This window comes from Oryza brachyantha, chromosome 4 (genome assembly GCF_000231095.2).
Source record: "Oryza brachyantha chromosome 4, ObraRS2, whole genome shotgun sequence".
Classification (NCBI taxonomy): domain Eukaryota; kingdom Viridiplantae; phylum Streptophyta; class Magnoliopsida; order Poales; family Poaceae; genus Oryza; species Oryza brachyantha.
The window spans coordinates 6,106,329-6,125,522 of NC_023166.2; the positions used below are offsets into that span (position 1 = coordinate 6,106,329).

The 19,194-nt window shown below is 37.2% G+C and overlaps 2 protein-coding genes across 4 annotated transcripts; both read right to left on the reverse strand.

Annotated features, from left to right (window-relative positions):
- Positions 1-2,006: 2,006 nt before the first annotated feature.
- LOC121054282 (leucine-rich repeat extensin-like protein 3) lies at positions 2,007-5,252 on the reverse strand. The gene is made up of 3 exons (XM_040523640.1): positions 4,658-5,252; positions 4,455-4,552; positions 2,007-2,154 (listed from the first exon to the last, which is right to left on the reverse strand). The coding sequence occupies exons 1-3, from the start codon at positions 5,109-5,111 to the stop codon at positions 2,095-2,097; spliced, it is 612 nt and encodes a 203-aa protein (XP_040379574.1). The 5' UTR covers positions 5,112-5,252; the 3' UTR covers positions 2,007-2,094.
- A 2,759-nt stretch (positions 5,253-8,011) lies between these two features.
- LOC102717513 lies at positions 8,012-15,200 on the reverse strand. Of its 3 annotated transcripts, none has more exons than XM_006652091.3 (14): positions 15,048-15,200; positions 14,311-14,355; positions 14,184-14,232; positions 14,036-14,084; positions 13,160-13,230; positions 10,967-11,025; positions 10,789-10,887; positions 10,283-10,340; positions 9,893-10,029; positions 9,756-9,812; positions 8,904-9,001; positions 8,477-8,676; positions 8,289-8,379; positions 8,012-8,203 (listed from the first exon to the last, which is right to left on the reverse strand). In XM_006652091.3, exons 1-13 carry the CDS (start codon positions 15,048-15,050, stop codon positions 8,309-8,311), a joined length of 996 nt encoding a protein of 331 aa, XP_006652154.1. In that variant the 5' UTR covers positions 15,051-15,200; the 3' UTR covers positions 8,012-8,203; positions 8,289-8,308. The 3 variants fall into 3 exon arrangements, with proteins under 3 accessions (XP_006652154.1, XP_015691329.1, XP_006652153.1); XM_015835843.2 differs by having other exon boundaries at positions 8,012-8,216; XM_006652090.3 differs by having other exon boundaries at positions 8,012-8,379.
- Positions 15,201-19,194: the final 3,994 nt, after the last annotated feature.

Genomic DNA, 19,194 nt, shown 5'->3' on the forward strand with positions numbered 1-19,194 from the left:
GAAAGTATGATTATTTTATAAGACTAATCTATATAACATGTTATAATGTTAGTATTTTTAAATTAAATATTTAAAAATTATTGATGATTTTGCAATTACGAAAATGTCAGGGGATGGTTTCTTGTCCGTGTATTCATATACGGGACGCCTCCAATGACAACCGTTTAGGAGCACGTGCAACACCACCGTCTAAATGTGGTGGATCTCTGCTATAGACATGTTTAAATATAACTCCATATCTAATACTTCATAGTTATAACCTAATATTAACATGATATAGATAAGATCAGATCAGTTGATACCGGTAAATATTAACTAGTACCACTGAAGTACCATATCTAATACCTACGTAGTATCATTTTATCCAAACATGGTATCGTGCTATAGCAGCCAGACTACCATTCTAGTACTGACATATATTGCCATTATAATCTTGGCATCAATCATAACATATAGTGTCATTACTGTCTTAGCATCAGTCGTGACCAATAAAGTATCAGCTAATACTACCATAGAGCATTCCCAATTAGAGCATTCCCAAGAGCTCATGCATATTTGGTCATACATATGATCATTTGAATAAAGATTCTTTATCCATATCCCCTTGCACTTCAAGAGATATGCATAATCTAGCATCCATATTTATTTTATTAATATTTTGTAACCATCTACTCTCATGTTGATATTACTCACTCCTCTTATGATTGGATATTGAAATATGCATGGAAGAGAGAGAACATCTAAATTTAGATGACATCTCTCCAATTTAGATGACCATCTATTTTTGAATAATGAGTTGCATGATCTGTTGGAGCTAATTTTTCTCTCCATATCATCTATTTCCATATGCACGACGGGATACATTAACTCTTGGAAATACTCTTAGAGCATCTCCAATCTCACTTATCATACTTAAATTTGGCAATTTTGCATAAAAAATTGTTCTCCAAGAGAGTGACTATTTAACTTGTCATATTATTTAAATGGCTAAACTTGAGTTTTTAATGGCCAAATCTAGCAACTCATTCCCCCACTAGCAAAATTACTGTCCGTGTGTCTTATGTGGATGAAACCCCCTTATCGTCCTCCGTTTGCCAGGATTTAGAGAGTGAGGATAGAGAGTCTTTTAAAGATTCTCTCTGGATTCGACTTGCCAAAATTAAAATAAATGATAAAATTTCGATATGGAGAATCAACATTTAGTTATTATCTTGGTGATGATCTTAGTATCAATTAATACCAACTGAGCATCAACCAATACCATTCTAGTATCATTTAATACCGGTAAATATCATATTTAATACCTCGTACAAATTATCACATTTCAAAACGAGTTTACAATAGCAGCCGGCTTGCAATTATGGACATTGTAGCGATAGAATAAGGGGCTGTTTAGTTCCTAAAAATTTTCGCTCAAAAACATCACATCGAATCTTTAGACATCTGAATAGAGTATTAAACGTAGACAAAACGAAGAACTAATTGCACAGTTATGTGAGAAATCATGAGACGAATCTTTTGAGCCTAATTATTACATGATTAGTCATAAATACTACAGTAACCAATATGCGCTAATGATAGATTAATTAGGCTCAAAAGATTCGTCTCGCGGTTTTCAGGCAGAATCTAAAATTTATTTTATAATTAAACTACATTAAATACTTCAAATGTGTGTTTAAAGTTTTAATGTGATGTTTTTGCAAAATCTTTTTTAAACTAAACAAGACTTAAATAGCACAAGAAAACATGGAGCCATGACCTTGCATTGCGATGGGATGTGTTCATAAAAAAAATTGGTATTGGATTACACACTGATCAGAGACAACAAAATGCTTTGCGACATTTCACTTAGGTGCCTTTTTGAACGCTTTGGCACAAACAGATTACAGCTAGTTGCAGCAAAAGATGTATCAACTCAATGCCCCTAATCCAACAACTTACCAGTGAAACTTTACACGGATGACTGAATTACTAGCTTAGCTAAATAAATGAAACAAAGAAATTGCTGGATGGTAGACTGACAAGCCAAATCGAACTGAATTTGCGAGGAAGAACCAAAGAGCGATCATCATTGACATATACATATGTAGCTTTTTAGACCTGCATTTTACTACCGAGCTCCTTTGGTGCCGCAGATTTGCCTGAATCCATCTCCTGCAACACAATTTAGAAGGGGGAATAACAAAATATGTCAGTGAAGAACACAATTATAATAGTGATTTCCTCTTGAATAAATTATACCGATTGATTATGCTAAATAGCTGTCAATGCAATCAACAATCGCAAAGCTCACTATTTAATCAACGGACAAGAATGCCCTAGATAAATTACATAGCTCATAAAGCTGTCTCCACTTCTACATTTGATGTCCTTTCTCATATGTACGCTGTGCTCAGTACTCATTGTTCAGGAATACTCTACTTTGTGACTGCCACAACACATGCTACTATGGTGCTTGTACGCAATCACTGAAGATAAATAGGCAACTGCAAATTTAGAAGTAGCCAGCCAGGTTGCATCCACCGTGAAGCACACAGCTAAACGTGGACACTTGTGATAACAAAACCACTAAATGTGCAAAGTAATAAAGAGTATGACACATCTATGGAGGCATATACTAGGCAAATAGCTAACTCTGAGCCTGAAGATATACTCCGTCCATCTCCATTTATTTGACGTCAGTTAGCTTATTTGATGTTGGTTAGCTCCTGAACTACCAACGTCAAATAAAATAACAGAGGGAATACTAACATATCATATAACAGCAAAATATATTATCAATGTCTTAAATTTGAACAATGATTGCCCTGTTTTTGATCCCTCACCCACACAAGGTTGAAAGTCCTTTGGTTCAAAAGGACATATTTGTAGATATATCCTGTAATAAGTGGTATGGTAAGAAATGATAGGATTTGCATGCTTTGATTTGATTATACATGTCTCTACATAACCTAATACAGAGCTACAGACTATATGAATAGTGCAAATAAAAAGTTCTATATTCTGTTGAGACTTTTCAACAACAATCAGATAATCTCTTTTGTCTGTGTTGGCATGTAACTTTGATGTGTACAATAGCATGTATTGCCATGCCAAATAAACTATATGATGGCTTTACAAAGAAGTTCAATTTGATAATTGGTGTAAAAGGACTCTTAATTCATGTTCAGTTCAGCATTTCAGGTTTTAATATCACAAAGGTATTTCTGCTGCCAGATTCTATCAACAGTTGTTACTGAAATAATGTACAGACTAACTATGAAGATAGAATTAGTATGATATCGCTAATATAAGAAAAGAAACAAAAATACAATAACTACCTATACTTGGGCAATGTTAGAAGGCAGGAATTTTGAAGAATCTAATAGGAAAGAATACAATTCCTACAAACACGATGAAACTGTCCCTGTGTCTAAATAGGGACTGTCTTTTGGAAATTCCCACGTGGATGCTTTAAATAGTAGGAATTAACCATCTGTAATTAAGATATAAAATCTAATCACCATACATGGGGTGATAAAATCTAATTATGTGTAGGTGACAAATCATAGAGGCATGTGAAAATTGTCAAAAGAATGAAATTGTGCAAACAATCAGTGCAATCAACAGAATCTATTTACATGAGGGAGGACATGGCTGAACCTAACTCACAGTAGCAAAATTTCCCTTTCAATTTAACTCTCAATACTTCAGTGTCATCATATGAAACCATTGAAGAATCAATATAGCAATGAGTTATATAGTAATCAGCCAATAAGTTGATAGTCAGAACTCAGAATAACACACCCAGTGGCACACAAGATGTGTTTCCAGTACTCACCGTGCATTACTTAATCCAGCCCATGCATGGTGGACGACCAAGAAAAGAATATTAGGTAGATCAAAAAGGTGGAAATGGTGATGTGCAATGCAATACATGGGTTAGAAACAATACAGGAAGTAGCTAAATCAAAGGGAATGCATGACACACGAGCAGTACATGGGTCAGAAAAATCACAAGTTCACCACTGACTAGTAGTAGTAAGTAAATAAGCACCACCACCATCCAAACACTAGGTTATCCACAGAAGCTTTGGGTCTGATTACCAACCAAAAAATCCAGAACACTACCAACTACTACCAGCATCATCTCCTAACCCTTAAATAGCACTAAAATCGCACTTAAGATTCTAAACGGTGACAGCTACATGTCTACCACCACCGACAATTATAAGTCACACGAAATCACGAATGAGCGACAAGATCCCACTCCAGTACAGAACCAAAAGACAGGTGCATCCCACCTCCCAACGCGGAGGCGCATGAAGAAGACGGATCTTGGCTAAACTCACGCCCAAATCACCCCAATTTCGCTTTCCATGCAGACACTGATGCAGATTACACGACCAATTCGAGCAGAACAACACCAAAAGGAACACAATTTTATTTTTGCAAAGGGGAGAAGAGGCAAGAACCTTTCCGGTGGTCTCGTAGTACTCGTTGAGAGCCCACTGGTACTTGGACTGATCCAGGCCGAACCAGTTGGAGATGTACTCGTCGAGGCTCGCGTGCGCTGCAGCAAGAAACGCGCGGCGGCGTCAGGCAAATCGATTTTCACAAGCCACTCGAGATGGATTTCGAGAACACCGAATCGAAGAACATAGGGCGAGACGACCACCTTCCTGCACGCGCGCGACCGTGTCCCAGAACAAAGCGAGCATCGATCCATCCGGCCTCGGCCCGGCCTTCTCGAACTGCGGCGGCGGCACCTGCACCGGCGGCGGGGGCGTCGGAGGGGGCTTAGTCGCGGAGAGCCTCGCGGAAGGCAGCGGCACCTGCACCGGCGGCGGAGGCCTAGGGGAGGAGGACGAGAGCCTCGCGGCGGGCAGCGGCGGGGACTCCGTCTTCACCGGCGGCGGGGTCGCCAGCCGCGGGGCCTTGACCGGCGGAGGCGCCACCGCCTCCGCCTCGCCGCCGCGGGGGGATCCGCTGGGGGTGGAGAACTCCGAGCGTGGGGAGTCCGGGGACCCCGAGGCCCGGGCCTCCGCCGGCGACGGCGACGGCGGCGTGATGAACACCGTCAGATTCCCCGCCTTGCCTATCACCGGCGGCGGCGGGGGGGTGGACGCCATCTCCGGCCGCGCAGGTGGGGGGACTGGGGACTAGGGGGGAGGGGAGTGAGTGAGGAGGAGACGACGACCGCTAGTGGGAGACGCCATTGCGGGCGACAAGGGGGAGAAGCTTTTGTTCCGCGCTTTTCCGATATTTTTTTCTCTCTCTCGCCTTTTTTTTCCTTTTATTTTTTATTTCTTTTCTCTTTTTCCGCTCATCCGCGACGACAACCGTTGTCGGTCTACGATAAATTCTCTAATTAGTTGTAGGTATAATATTTATTATATTATTTTTTTATCTTGTATTGGTTGTACATTTCTAATATATAAAGTTTTTTCCTTAAAGAGTTATATACCTCTTGAGAGCATTTGTTTTAGCGGTAAACGAAAAAAAATAGTATCTAAATTCTTTTAGATTAATGATGTCAAATAGAATGTATATAGATGATCATTATCCCATTCACTGTGTGCCCTCGGCGGCCATTTTTTCGTCTCGAAATAATAAGGAAAAGGCCTTTTTATCTGCACGCGTGCACCGAGTTTTGGTGGACCGGGTGAGGGGTTGACCGGATGGGCCCGCACGTCATTGGGTTATGGTGTAGTGGACCGGGTTTAGCTTTTGACGGGAGGGAGGGAGAGAAAGGGGACTTTGTCCCTTTGTCCTCGGATGCCTTTGCCAAACGGAACGGAAAGGGAGCAACGGCGAGGAGAGCACGGCGCACGGGGAAATGGAGGCGTTAGGGATTTTACCGTTTTACCCCTATAGGTGGGGGTTAATTCCGCGTGTTGACACTGTAACGATTGCTGTATTAATACGGTCTTTGCTCTTTAATAAGTGTAGTTTGACCATTAATTACTTTTATAACGTATTAGAAATTAAGATCGTGCCGAAATACTTTTTAACTACGAATCTAATCACATATGTGCTGTTAGTTTAATAATTAGTCATCAAATGTTAACTTTATGAAAAAACAGTGACATCTTGTGTTTTTAAGCACAGCACCATAGAGATACAGCATGATATTTTCTTTGATTTGTTTATTTAGCGCCATTGACTCATGTATGTAAGTTTTATTATTTATTCTATTTAAACTAGTGTGCAAATATAGAAAAATATTAGTCATGTTTAAAGTATATTGAACAATGAAATAAATCACAGTAAAATAATTTGGTATTATTTAATTTTTTAAAATATGACAAATGAAATGCAAATCCAAAAAATAAAAAACGGATGTTGTTATTACTCCGGTTTTTGATATTTAATAATGCCGTCCAGCCTGGTTATAGTTAGATAAAACGCACAAATGATGGGTGGCACAACGTTGGAAGAATCTTTGACCATGTTTGTAGCATTATATATGTATTGCATGGAGCTTCAAATAAAGATTTTGAGATGAAGAAACAAGACATGTAGTGATTTTGTACATTTTTGGAAAGGTTGGGATGAAGAAAGAAGACTGGGGAGGATATGAAATAAATAAAATTAAATAAGAAGTGGTTGATCCTTCAGTTACTACTCCATCAATGTACAATTATAGAAGATTGTGTACTCCTTTGGAAAGGATGAGATGAATATAAGATAGAAAGAAATTTAAATAAAAAGTGCACCCTAATCTTTTTCGCATCTGCTTATACATATAATGGAAATTTAAAATTTCAATCATAAATTTGGAGTTAATTTTAGAGTTTGTTATTATAGTTTATTTTCTAAAGTTCACTTTTAGACCGCTAAGAATATATTATACAAATTATCTATAAATTATTTTTTATTTAGCAATATGTCATTTGGTTCCCCCGCGGCTGATCCTTCAGTTAGCTGCTCCATCTATCTTCAAAAATAAAAGATTTTGTACCCTTTTGACCAGGGATGATAAGATAGGAAGAAATTTAAATAAAATAATAATTAATGAGACCCTAGGAAGGACAAAAATTACTTATATTAAATAAACAATAATTGATGAGACAATCAGCATCTTAAAATTCTTTATATTTGTGGACAAATGGGAAGGATCAAAATTGCTTATATTCGCAGATGGAGACAGACAAGTACTCCGTCTGATTTTTTTATTTGACACACTTAACTGTTTATCTCATTTAAATTTTTGTCCAAATATAAAAAATTATAGATTACGCTTAAAGTTTCTATAGTAATAAATTAAATTATTACAGAATAATTAATAATTATATATTTTTTAAAAAAAATAAGACAAATGGTCATAGAGTATTTACTTGTCTTAGCTTGTCTGCGTAGTGGTATGATTCAACCCGCTCTGAGACGTTGTCGTTGACTGATATATTTCTGTAATTAATCCGCAAGTCGACTACCTTATGAATAAAAAAACAAAGGAAGAGGAACACAGGAGAAAACGAAGAATCACCTGATACAAGAAAAGTCATACAGTACATCTCTCCATATGAGGTCAAACAGGATCCATGTTTCTGCCTTTATCCCAAAACATAAACATTTTATATTATTTAGCGAAACCTTTAATAAATAAAAAATAATAGTGGCAGAAAGATAGATGAAAGTAAAATAAGAATAATTTTAAATAAGATGTGATTAATGAAATAATTAGTATTATAAGTAGTAACATAAATATTTATAATTTAGCATCTTTTGTACAAAATTTAAATCCCAGAAATGTTTACGTTACAAAGTTTTGTAACCAAGGGAGTACATGGGAGTGACTGCTACTGGACCATCAGTGCTGCAGATAATCCATGTTCACAAGGGATCCCTTTTCGATCATTTCATAGGACTTAAACAATGTTATAAGAACCAATAGGTATGTGAAACACGAATGTGTTGATCAAATGCCAATATGATTTTCGAACATATATGGAGACAACACGAGATTGGAGAATGTTACGCCATGTTGAATTCTACAACTAAAAAAAAATATTAAAACCATTAGATCTGCTGAAAACATGTCCATGCAATATCTGCTGTCATGGTATGAAATACTAAACACGAATATTACATCGACGGCACAAACCAGACGGGTAGTCATATGTCAAATTTGCTGAAAGCGGTGTTTATTGTTATCAACTGGCTTCGCAGCAATCGCAATTTCTAGACAGTAACCAACTAAACCACAATATTCTGAACAATCCTGCCAAATATTTCTGTGTCCCGTTAGTGAGGTAAAATATTCTGCATAGTACCGAAAGTTTCTGCTGCCATGTGAGTTTCATTACCAAATTCCACGCAGACAACATCAATCACTTTCCTGAGGAGAGAGTATCTGCCTCAGAGCACGGGGTAGGCTAAGCACAATCTCCGCAAATGCTGAATTGAGAGCGAGAAAACAGATCAAAAGGAGTTCAGCACAAAATCAAGTGCTACGAAGATAGGGGAAAGATAAAATAGGCGAAATAGGATGTACCTTCTGGCAAACTCAAGGTCTTTAGTGCATCCTCGGCATAGTGAAGGCGGAATGGTACTAGTTGAGCAGCTGCTGCACGACTAGATCTGCGCTCGGCTACCGATATTCCCCGGGAAGGGCGAAGCGGCCAAGCCAAGACCCTGGCCTGACTTGGTAGGGTGAACAATAGATCTGAGTATCGGATACTGACTGTAACTTTGCTGCTCAAGTGGCAAAAGGAAAGCTTTCAGTCTCAGGAAGAGATGTACGTGCAGCTTATAAAGCAAAGGGACAATTAGTACTCCAAAGAATAAAGGCAACTATATTGAATGGTTAAGAGCAAGAGGGTGACCAAATGAGTGCAAGATAACAAACACAGAAAAACATCCATTATACATTAATATGAGCAAAGCTAAAAGAAAACTGGTTTTAGTACAATTATCCTTACCACTCAAAATCCTCCATTACAAACTCTATCAAATTATATGAAAGACTATGGAACAGTTCTCCAATTTGGTTCCCATATAGCTCCTTGATAAGTCGAACCTTGAAAACGAGATGACAAAAATATTAGAATCAACAATTTACTGTTGAAGAGGATTTTCGTCAAAAACCTAAATTAGGTGATCAACCAAGCCACAGATGTTTCCTTAGGATGTTGCAAATCAACTCTTTGTATAATTTTGAAGGTTCAGAACTTCATGTATTGTAAAGAACTCAGAATCGACTGAGCATACTAGCTGGTTTCTAGTTTTTCTACACCCTACTGGATTGCAATTATCAGTGTTCATAGTTTCCACTGATTTGAACATAATACTTAAATTCACAGGCTCTGGGGATTACGTATGGAAGAATATACAAAGAAACTCCCACGACATATAATAGTGAATACTTGCAGCTAAGTAGAGGAATAATGTCCAATCTTACAATGTGTTTTCGATAAAACACAGCTCCAATGCAGTTTATGCGAAGGTCCAAAAAAATGCTAAAGCTATAGTTAATAAAAGCATATGAAACATCAAGAGCAGAACAAGAAAATGCTCACTTTCACTTTGCAATATCTCCTGCATTATAAATCGTTACAAACAAATATAAACATAAACCATGTAACCTTCAAAGTTCCAACTCAGCGAAAGGAACATGGAACTTTGCAGACCACATTTAGTTATGCATCATAGAGTTCAAGATGAAGTAGACCCATTCTTAAATTATTTTTTTCTAGCACAGGTGTACTGGGCCATCTGCTTTCTAGCATTTCACAATGCAAGGTATGGAAAATAATAATACATCTAAATTTTACCTGCTCTCTCCTGTCAACATAAGACTGCAAAATCTCTTCAAGATGATCAATAAATTTCTGTGAGGTAAAGTTCCATGTGAGTACAAACAACTGTGCAAACAATTGGCATGCCAAAAGCAAGTTCTGTGAGAACATACAATAGCATTTGATGATAGGAAATCACTTTCTACTTCTCGCATTGGCAGAAAGAAAGGTAAGGTGTGTTCGATCACAGTCATCTTTTCAAGGAATGACTTGCTTTCCAAAACACAATGGTAAATTTCACAAGGTTCTCCTGCAAAATAATGTGTTTAGAACAGCGAATAAAGTATTTAGAGGTACCGTGTATCTCCTTTTAGCTGAGGTGCCAAAATTCATGTATACCAGTATTCTGTATGACTATATCAGGGTTTCCAAAATGCCAAAAAAGATAGAACCATTTGAAGTAAAAATGCAAATAAATGTGCATGACTCCAGCTTTGTATAACACTAAATCTGCATATAACATGGGACAGTTAAAAACTGAAAATCAAAAGGAGTGTAATTACCAGCAAAAAAGGTCTCGTACTGTATACCAATTCTCGCACCATCCAAACAATAGATAACCTACCAAAGAGAAGAAATTTAGTTTTGATGTGGCGGAGTAACTGAAAATTTAATAAAAATAGAACAGAGTAGTTCTATTGCTCAAATAAAGTATGGCTACTTCATCATGAAAACAGTTTTCATCTGGGGATAGGTTAACATAATGGAAATCTACAACTTATTTTGTATTGATTCCTAAGGAATGTATGGCAATACATGATCTAGTAAAAACGGGAGCCTCAAATGGTGCCATATCTAGAACTTGTGGTGAACACAAGTATGGCTGCTTTACCAAGTCTAGGCACAAAAACAAGAACAAAAATATCATGACAAACCAAAGAACTCAACTTATATACATGGCTAAACCAAAGAAAGCATTTTGAGTAGCCAAATGATGAAGTAGCGTAGCACAAAACACACTACAGTGTGAAAAAATCAATAGTCTGTGATAATAATGCTACCTGCTTACCTTGTTTTTAGTTCTATATGCAGTCCTCAACTGGAGTTGAGGGTCAGGTGGAGCATTGGCTTGGTTGGGCATGGCCTTCCTATCAGCTTCCATATGGACCTGGTCTACGAGATAAAGCAAATTCATACAAACATCTCTTTTCACAAGATGAGAACTTTAGGGTGCTCCGATTAAGTACCTTCTCACGGATGGTTGCCAGCAAACCATCATTCCACTGCTCATCATCTATTGAGATCTCTACAAAATGCAAAACCTAGATGTAGAAAGTCCATCAAGGGAAATGGTTGAAAGCAGGAGAATGACATAATAAGACAAACAGTGCTTTGAAGCAGAAGGATAAAAGCTAATTAGAATGATAATACTAGTAGATTGGACTAATTGTGTACCATGATGGCTGCGAAAAAATGTTTGAGAATATAACAGCATTTCTGAGATGTACAAGGATGCAGAAAAGAAAGGATCTGGACACCTGTACACTATCAATAACTAATGCTGATATATTTGACTTTTTGTTGTCTCATGAAAATTGAGTAATAGGGCATTAATGTGCAAAGCAGGGCACAACTCAAATGGCAGTGTTAAATTATCAAATGGAAAAAACATGGCCAACAAATATTGTCTTAGAAATGCTAATGAGTTCTTGATGAGAATAAGTACATAGTCATGTTGTGTAATAGACTAATAGTATAATGCTGTGCGTACAACTATTATTTGTAGATTGGTCTATCCAAGACATGTGACCCAACTCAACTCATATAGTAGTACAGGGGACTGCTTGGTTTGTAACAGTGGTATACCATGCTAAAATTGGTCGTGGACAAAATTAGGGCATCACCAAAATGTTGTTAATATGTGTGTTTGGATTGCAATCATGAAACAATTTGACGTGAAGCTATCCAGATAGAAAAAATTATCTTTGATGAGACTATGGTTTGAAGAATGCGAACTAATATTTTGCAGTGTCCAAACATAGCAAAAAGGTTTATCTTGTTTTGCAGATTTTATCAGGAGAAAATCCAAAGTTTAACAATCAAACAAATAGTGCATTAATTGCAACCAATCACACAAATCAAATGAGCACGCAATAGCAGCCCAAGAATTCATAGGTCAAGGATTTGGCCACCTAGCAAAATACAGGAACCTGTGTCTGGAATCTCTTGAGCATTGATGAGTTTTGCAGAGGTGCCAGACTCTGGAGCCAACTTTAGTGGCCAAATGTTGAGGGCACTACCAAATTTTGGTAGGGAGAACATATGAATAGAACCAAACAGGATTTATGCCATAACGAAAATTGAATAAGATGTGTGGTACTGAAGATCAGAAACACGTCATCTTTTTCAGTATAACATTCAGATCTACTCTATGAAGGGCACAGATTGTGGAAGGAACACATCAATATGCTCCATGGATATTGTCCTAGTGACCAACCAAGGGGTATGATCCAAGGTTCTTACAGACAGAAAAATCCAAATTTTAATGGATGGCAACTGACAATTCAAACAGTAGTAGTTTAGTACAAAAGTTTGGGAGGGACAACATTCTAGTCTGACTTTTCTAAGACTAACTATCAATATCGTAAACAGCATGTCCTTCCAAGATAGGTATGAACTCAATACGGGGTGCATCTTACAAGTTAGAACCAATAGTCTTAGACTATTGAAATAAAAGTATGATAGCTAGAATTATTATGACAGCCATCTCCATGGATGAACAGAAGCATTAATAGTCTGTCCTTCAGCGCAAAATTTGTAGATAGTATTGCATATAGTTAGCATTTCCCACCATTATATTTTCGATGCTGTATTGATGATTTTGACTTCAAACTAATGTCACTCTCGAGCTCTTTAATTTTCAGTATCTGTCCAATAGGTTTCAGCAGCCATGCACATGCATGCATTCTAGTTAGTTAATGGTTTATACAGGATTACAGGATTGAAGGACCAACCTGGACAGGTGAGTAGGTGACCACATCAAAATGTATGTGTCATGACAGTAGGTGCCCATACTTTCAACTTAAGTAGTAATGCAATACAGGGAGTTAAATGCAGTGTCACAACTCCAGAGCTGAATTAGAAGTTCGAACTTCAAAAAAAAGAATCACGAATCGAGCAACAAGCATATTTATGCAAACTATAGTCTTTGTGGAGGTTGCAACATAAATCATTTCAATCTGTCTTTCCAGAAGCAGCGTTTACTTTTGTAGAAAGTTCTTACCATGGAAAGTTCAACGACCACTAAAAGATGCAAACTTTTCATATAATTGGTCCATAATTGTGTTATCCACAATTTATGTGCATATTGATAAGCATTGATGAGCTTATTTCTTCTAGTAGATTCACAGAAAGATTCATGGCGCCATATCAAGCTATACCTTTGGTTTGGGCAGTTCGTGCAGCCTCAAATTCTCTCTGCAGCCGCTCAAAAATCAGCTTATCAGAATCCCTGAAATGAAGTGGACAGTTCGTTTATGCAAGAGTTTAGTTTCAATTAGAATATCTTTTTCAATAAAAGCGTGGTCAAGAAATTTAACTTCATGGACAAAGTTTTCTTAAAACACCTGTCATTTTTTTATGTGTTCAAATTTCAAATAGGAAGTAGTAATATATTTTGGCACAATGCTCCATTGGTTGGGTTCATGTAACAATACCAGAGGTGTCCAACCCAACAACAAACACCAGAATGTGGTAAAGTTCTAGCGCTAGAAAAAACTACTCATTCATGGAATTGAAGTGTAGTACTGCTCTTTCTATTTTTATTTTCTCGTCACAAACTCTATTTTTACTTCTTTCAAATAGTTTACACTCACTTCAATACAGTTTACAATAGTATAATCAGAAGAAATATGACAAAATTTCTATGTATTTAATCCACATGAGCTTTATCTTGTGAATATCATTTATAATTTACTTCAATTATTTTGACTTCCAATTTGAGTACCATCCTAAGAGGTACAACAGCAAGGGAACTTTAAATAACAATGGAGATACTATGTCTGTACCACAAGGAAAATAAAAAGGAGCAACAAAAAGGCTAAAGAATATCATTTTTAACTGCTTAAAATATTGTAAAGTCACAAATGAGTGGTATCACAACATGGAAACTCCCCATAGGATTACGCTCTGATGAACTACCAAGACAAATGAAGCAAAGTTTCTAAACAATTTGCTGGCAGTCTGAATAGGATGTTATATTTTGAGTATGCACATATGCAAATGTTGCATGCTAAAGATCCTGCAAAAGGGAGTACCTTGAGAGGCGTTCTTTCAAATCTTCATGTCTTTTGAGAACATTTGACACTGCAAAACAAAAGGGTGACATGGCTAAGACACTAAGACAGTAAGACAGTATGCCTAAACTGTGTGTGTGAGAGAGAGAAAGAGAGAGAGAGCTATTACGCCTTGCCCGTGTGGTCTCAAGTTTTGTGTCTTCATCCCTTACATAAGTCTGCAGAACACAGTGTTGTACAAAAACTTAACACCAAAGAAGGCATATCTATACAATGCAAGACTAGAAAAGACATACCAGTTCTGATACTGAATGTTGGCGCCTCCTTAATTGATCAACATGCTGCAATTAAAAATACTTAAAGCATTAAATTGACCAATTGTTTTATTTCTGGCTAATGGGGCAAAGACTGTCAATGACAAAACATGAACCAACAAAAGAGACAACACATGAAATGGGATACCCTATTCTTGAAATATGATTGTTGCGGCAACAGAACACTAGATCAATTATCAGTATCTCAACTCAGCAAAGCCCTTTGTTCATGGAATAAACAGCAAGAACACTAGATCAGTTATCAGTATCTCAACTAAGATTTAAAATACAATGGCATACCTACACTGTAATAGCATTATGAATTCAAGATAGTCAGATAGCTAAGCTGCCGAATTGGCCGTGTACTACATAGGAAACAGATGGTCTATCCGATATTAATTAAAAAAGGCGCCATGGTCAATAGTGCCTCAATGAAAGCATTGGGATGCACATGGAAATGCGGAGCTGACGAAACATGCTTAATCAAGTCAAGCAAAACTTAAGGAGACGACATAACAGAAGCTAGGGTTAACAGCAAATTCGGGGGATCAAACAAACTGTAATTACTGTGTTGGGTATAGAATAATTAAGAGAAAAGCGTCCTCCGGGTCTAAGAAACAGAAGCTAGGGTTAACCGAGCACTCGAGAACAGGTGGCGTGCGGGGGGGGTAGGTAGGGAGAGACGGGAAAGGGGATGCGCGGAACGGATGGATGCTCACCATGATGCGGCGGAAACAGCAGGGCGGAGGGCGGCGCCCCTGCTCTGCTCACGGGATGGGGATCGGCGCAGGCGGCGGGCGACTTCGCGAGGAGACGAAGGGGAGGGAACGCCGGAGGGGAAGCGGAGAGGAGAGACGGCGCACTATGAATGACTTTGGGCGCAGCTACGCCTTAACTTTTTTACAATTTTACCTATTTTTAAAAAACAATTGCAAATAGACCCTGAAAAACTAAGAAAATTAATTGTGTGTCCCTAAAAACTAATTTATCATTTTTATACCCCTTAATTTTACCCACGCATCTCTCGAATCCTGAGTTTTGGCTTAGAGCAAACCTACATCAAGGTTTCAACAGATTATCTATCCCAACATTTAAAAATAGAGCATCATCTATATTGGAAAGAGAAACTCCAAATATATATAGATATTCTCTCTTCTCCCTTTATATCTTAATATTCAATCACAAGAGAAGAGTAATAACAACATGAGAAAATATGGTCATGAAATAGTAATAAAATATATATAGAAAATATAATATGGATATTTTGTTAGAGTCATAAACTGATATGAATAGAGAATCTATTTTGGACATTATCCAAATGGCAATATGAATGATAAAATTTGAATGAGTTATTTGAAATGCTCTAAGATATCTTCCATACTGCTACCGCTATCGTTGCATATCCTTCAATTCAATGGTTAGATTGCTTGAAATTGTTCATGATGCCCTAGATGATGAAGTGCTAAAATTTAGTGTTCGGCTGCCGGGTTAAAAAATTGATTGGAAATTCATGAGTGCCTAAATCAAGTGGACTAATGAGACTAAATAAATAATAATTAGTGCATTAAAAATTAGCATACATTTGATAAAAAAACAAATGTCAGGAGCATTGGCAACAACAATTCAACTTAAAAAATTGATGTAATTAATGATTCAGTTCATACCATGCGCATATTTTTTGCTATTTCCTTTGATAACTGTTAATTATATATTTCAATGTTTTGTATAGGGGGTTGATATTGTATGTTATCCAGTTTTAGAACGAAATGATTTCTATGAGCTACCAAACATGACGTCTCATCGGTATTAGATCTGATATCACACTGATACTAATTGATACTCACGTATTACCAGTTGATACTTAGTTGGTACCAAGTAATACTAGGGTGGTACCAACTGAGACCAGAACGGTATCAGCTCATTGACAACAAATTTAGCAACCTGATGTGTCACACGCGAAGGCTTAGGATTCTTTACATCGCTTCAGTGCAGAACCTAAATCTTAGAATTAACTGAAAATAGACGTGTCAATCAGTTTGACCTTACAACTATAGTGTTTTACCCAAAGTAGTTGATCAACTTTTTAGCCAATGGACGCTTTAGGACCTAGCATATAGGCCTGCTAATGGGTTGGATGGAAATGGGTTAAATGGGTTGGTTTTAATTTGGATTGTGTTTGGTTGGGTGCAAATGGATTATAACTTCAAATGGTCTGAATTGGATTGGGTTATAGAGACAAATGGATTGGTATGGACTGGATTGATTAGGTTATTTTAGGTTCTAAATGGATTTAACCCGTGGAGGGTAAATAGATCCTTTAATTGGATAGCTAATGGATAAGATAATAGACATATGTGGGGTCCATATGTAGAAATCGACCAAAATTTGCACAAAGTTGCTTTTATACATAAAAGATCATCCCACTAAATTTCAGTCAAATTTGATAAACTTTTATAGTGTGAACGCGAGTTTTAAAACTTTAGGTCTGAGTTTATACATATTAAATGGTGTATCCATTTTGCAAGAGTGGGTTGAATCAATTTTAACCAAATGGGTTGGTGCGGATTGGGCTAAAATCAAAGTTGAATTGGTTTGGATTGGATCCCAATGAAGAATAATTGGTACGGATTGTTTTAGTAGACTAATTAGTAAAGAAATAGATTAGAGCAGATTTGGATTAGATTACAATCCACTGACAGGCTTACTAGCATATTGTCATGATAGAATTATGTAATAAAAGATCATATAAACAACTATTATTGGCTAGAATAAAATATAATATCTAGTGAACCATGCTATTTATTGAAAACAATCTTTGAAGATTGGACCGAACCGAGAAAGTTCAAGATTGATTTAAGCATGAGCCGATTTAGTTATCTAAGTAATTATGATGGTAGTCATATGTCCTATCACTTATCTATGGAGTTGATAATTTTCTACGTCCACCCAACAAAATGTACACAAAATTTTCTATGTCAACCCATAGCCATTGGATCCTCACATCCAACGCCTCAAATCAGCCGCAAATATCTCTGTCTAGCAAACCTACTTAGGACTCACTCAGATGAGTTTCTATCTCCCGTTGATGACTTTTCATATAATCCTAACCTGATTTTTCTCCCCTAATCACGCATTCTTCCAAATCCAAATCACCTTGACCATCTCTCACGCCACTAATATGACAACGATGATCTAGATACTGTCATTGCCCTCGACACCAACATTGACAGCATCATCGACTCATCGGCTCCACTGCACACCTCGATGAATCTGGTTGCCATCATCTACGGCCATTTTTGCTCAATGGCATGGCTGATCTCGACAGGAACTTCGAAGCCTGCGAGTCCTTCCAGCCACAGGTGCGCGAGTATTTCCCTTCTTTATACTAGCATCCATTCCATCGAACAGATCGTGTGCATGATTTTGCTGGCCGTTCATGCAGGAAATGGAAGACATATTGATCGAGTTGGAAGCAATGTAAAAGGGTGCTGCTTGAGGAAGTGAGTCATCCAGTATCATCTTGCTAACTAATTGATATTACTCAAAGTTTATGTTGTTATAAATAAAATATACTTGATCGATGACCATGAGTGCAAACTAGCTCTAACTCCCCACTGTCATGTAGAGGCCTATGCCAAGTTGCAAAATGACCTTGTCACTTGCTAAAGAACAGCTCACAGGGATCCTGCCAGCGATAGAAAAATCGATAGTAAGAACTAAATAAAATAAATAATTTGAATTTTCTCTTCTGTTATGCAGCTCATCATATGACACTGTAAATTTGTAGTTCAGGATTGATGCTAGCTAGCTTCTTGAAATGGTCGAACGGAATGAGCTGAGCATGTCCTTATCAACATTTCTTGATGAAAATATCGCAAGTGCAAGAACAAGCAACCAGGTAAGCCCTTTGGCCCTATTAAGAGTATTGAAGAAATTAGCTAAGTAGCCACACTTCAGATCTTTTGATGTGATAGTATACTTTTTCAAGGCATGTATCATCTCAGTCTCTCAGATAAGTTTTGATAGAAGCAATGGTGATTGGAAAGACACTTTTATCAGAGCTATATACTGATGGGAAAGGATATTTTTTAGAGCTATTTGGAAATGATTTTATCATAGCAAGGTACGTGTATAAAGTTAATTAATTTATTATGTGTTCAGGAACTTACCGCTCGACAATTCAATAGTTGCAATTTTATTTTTTTTCTTGAAAATAGACATGCATACCAAAGAGTAATTATTCTTTGTGATACATGTTCCACTTAACTTAAATTGCAACTTTTTTGCTTTTGACTTGATAGTGACCTGTTATAATCAGCTTATTGCTTTATGTTTTACTGGACGGAATACAACCAAAATGACCATGTCCTGTATACGCCGGAGAGAATATGTCAAGAAAAACAAAATGGCAACTTCACTAGAAGTGAACTTTTGTTTTTCTTCCTTGCTATTGCTGGTCTCTGTTAAATGGAATCAGGATGAGCCTAAATGCCTGGTGTTAGTTAAATACTCTGTATGGATTATCCAGTACTATTTGTTTTCTAGATAATGATCTTTCTCTATTTCCACTTGTTTTTATGCCCCTAACAGTACTTGAGAAAACTCTGAAGAAGTACATTACCTTACTATAATTGACCTTTTAAATTTATTTACAGGCATAACAAGTTTTCTTGTCCTGGCTAAAAAGTCAAGTTTTCTTGGCCATTCAACGCATTGAGAGCGTAGAGCACCTCACTAGGGCCGCGTTCGCCCCATCCATCTAGTTAACTTATTAATCTCTTTTTTCGCGCACACGTTTCCCAAACTACTAAATGGTGTACTTTTTGTAAAAAAAATTCTATAGAAAAGTTGTTTTAAAAAATCATA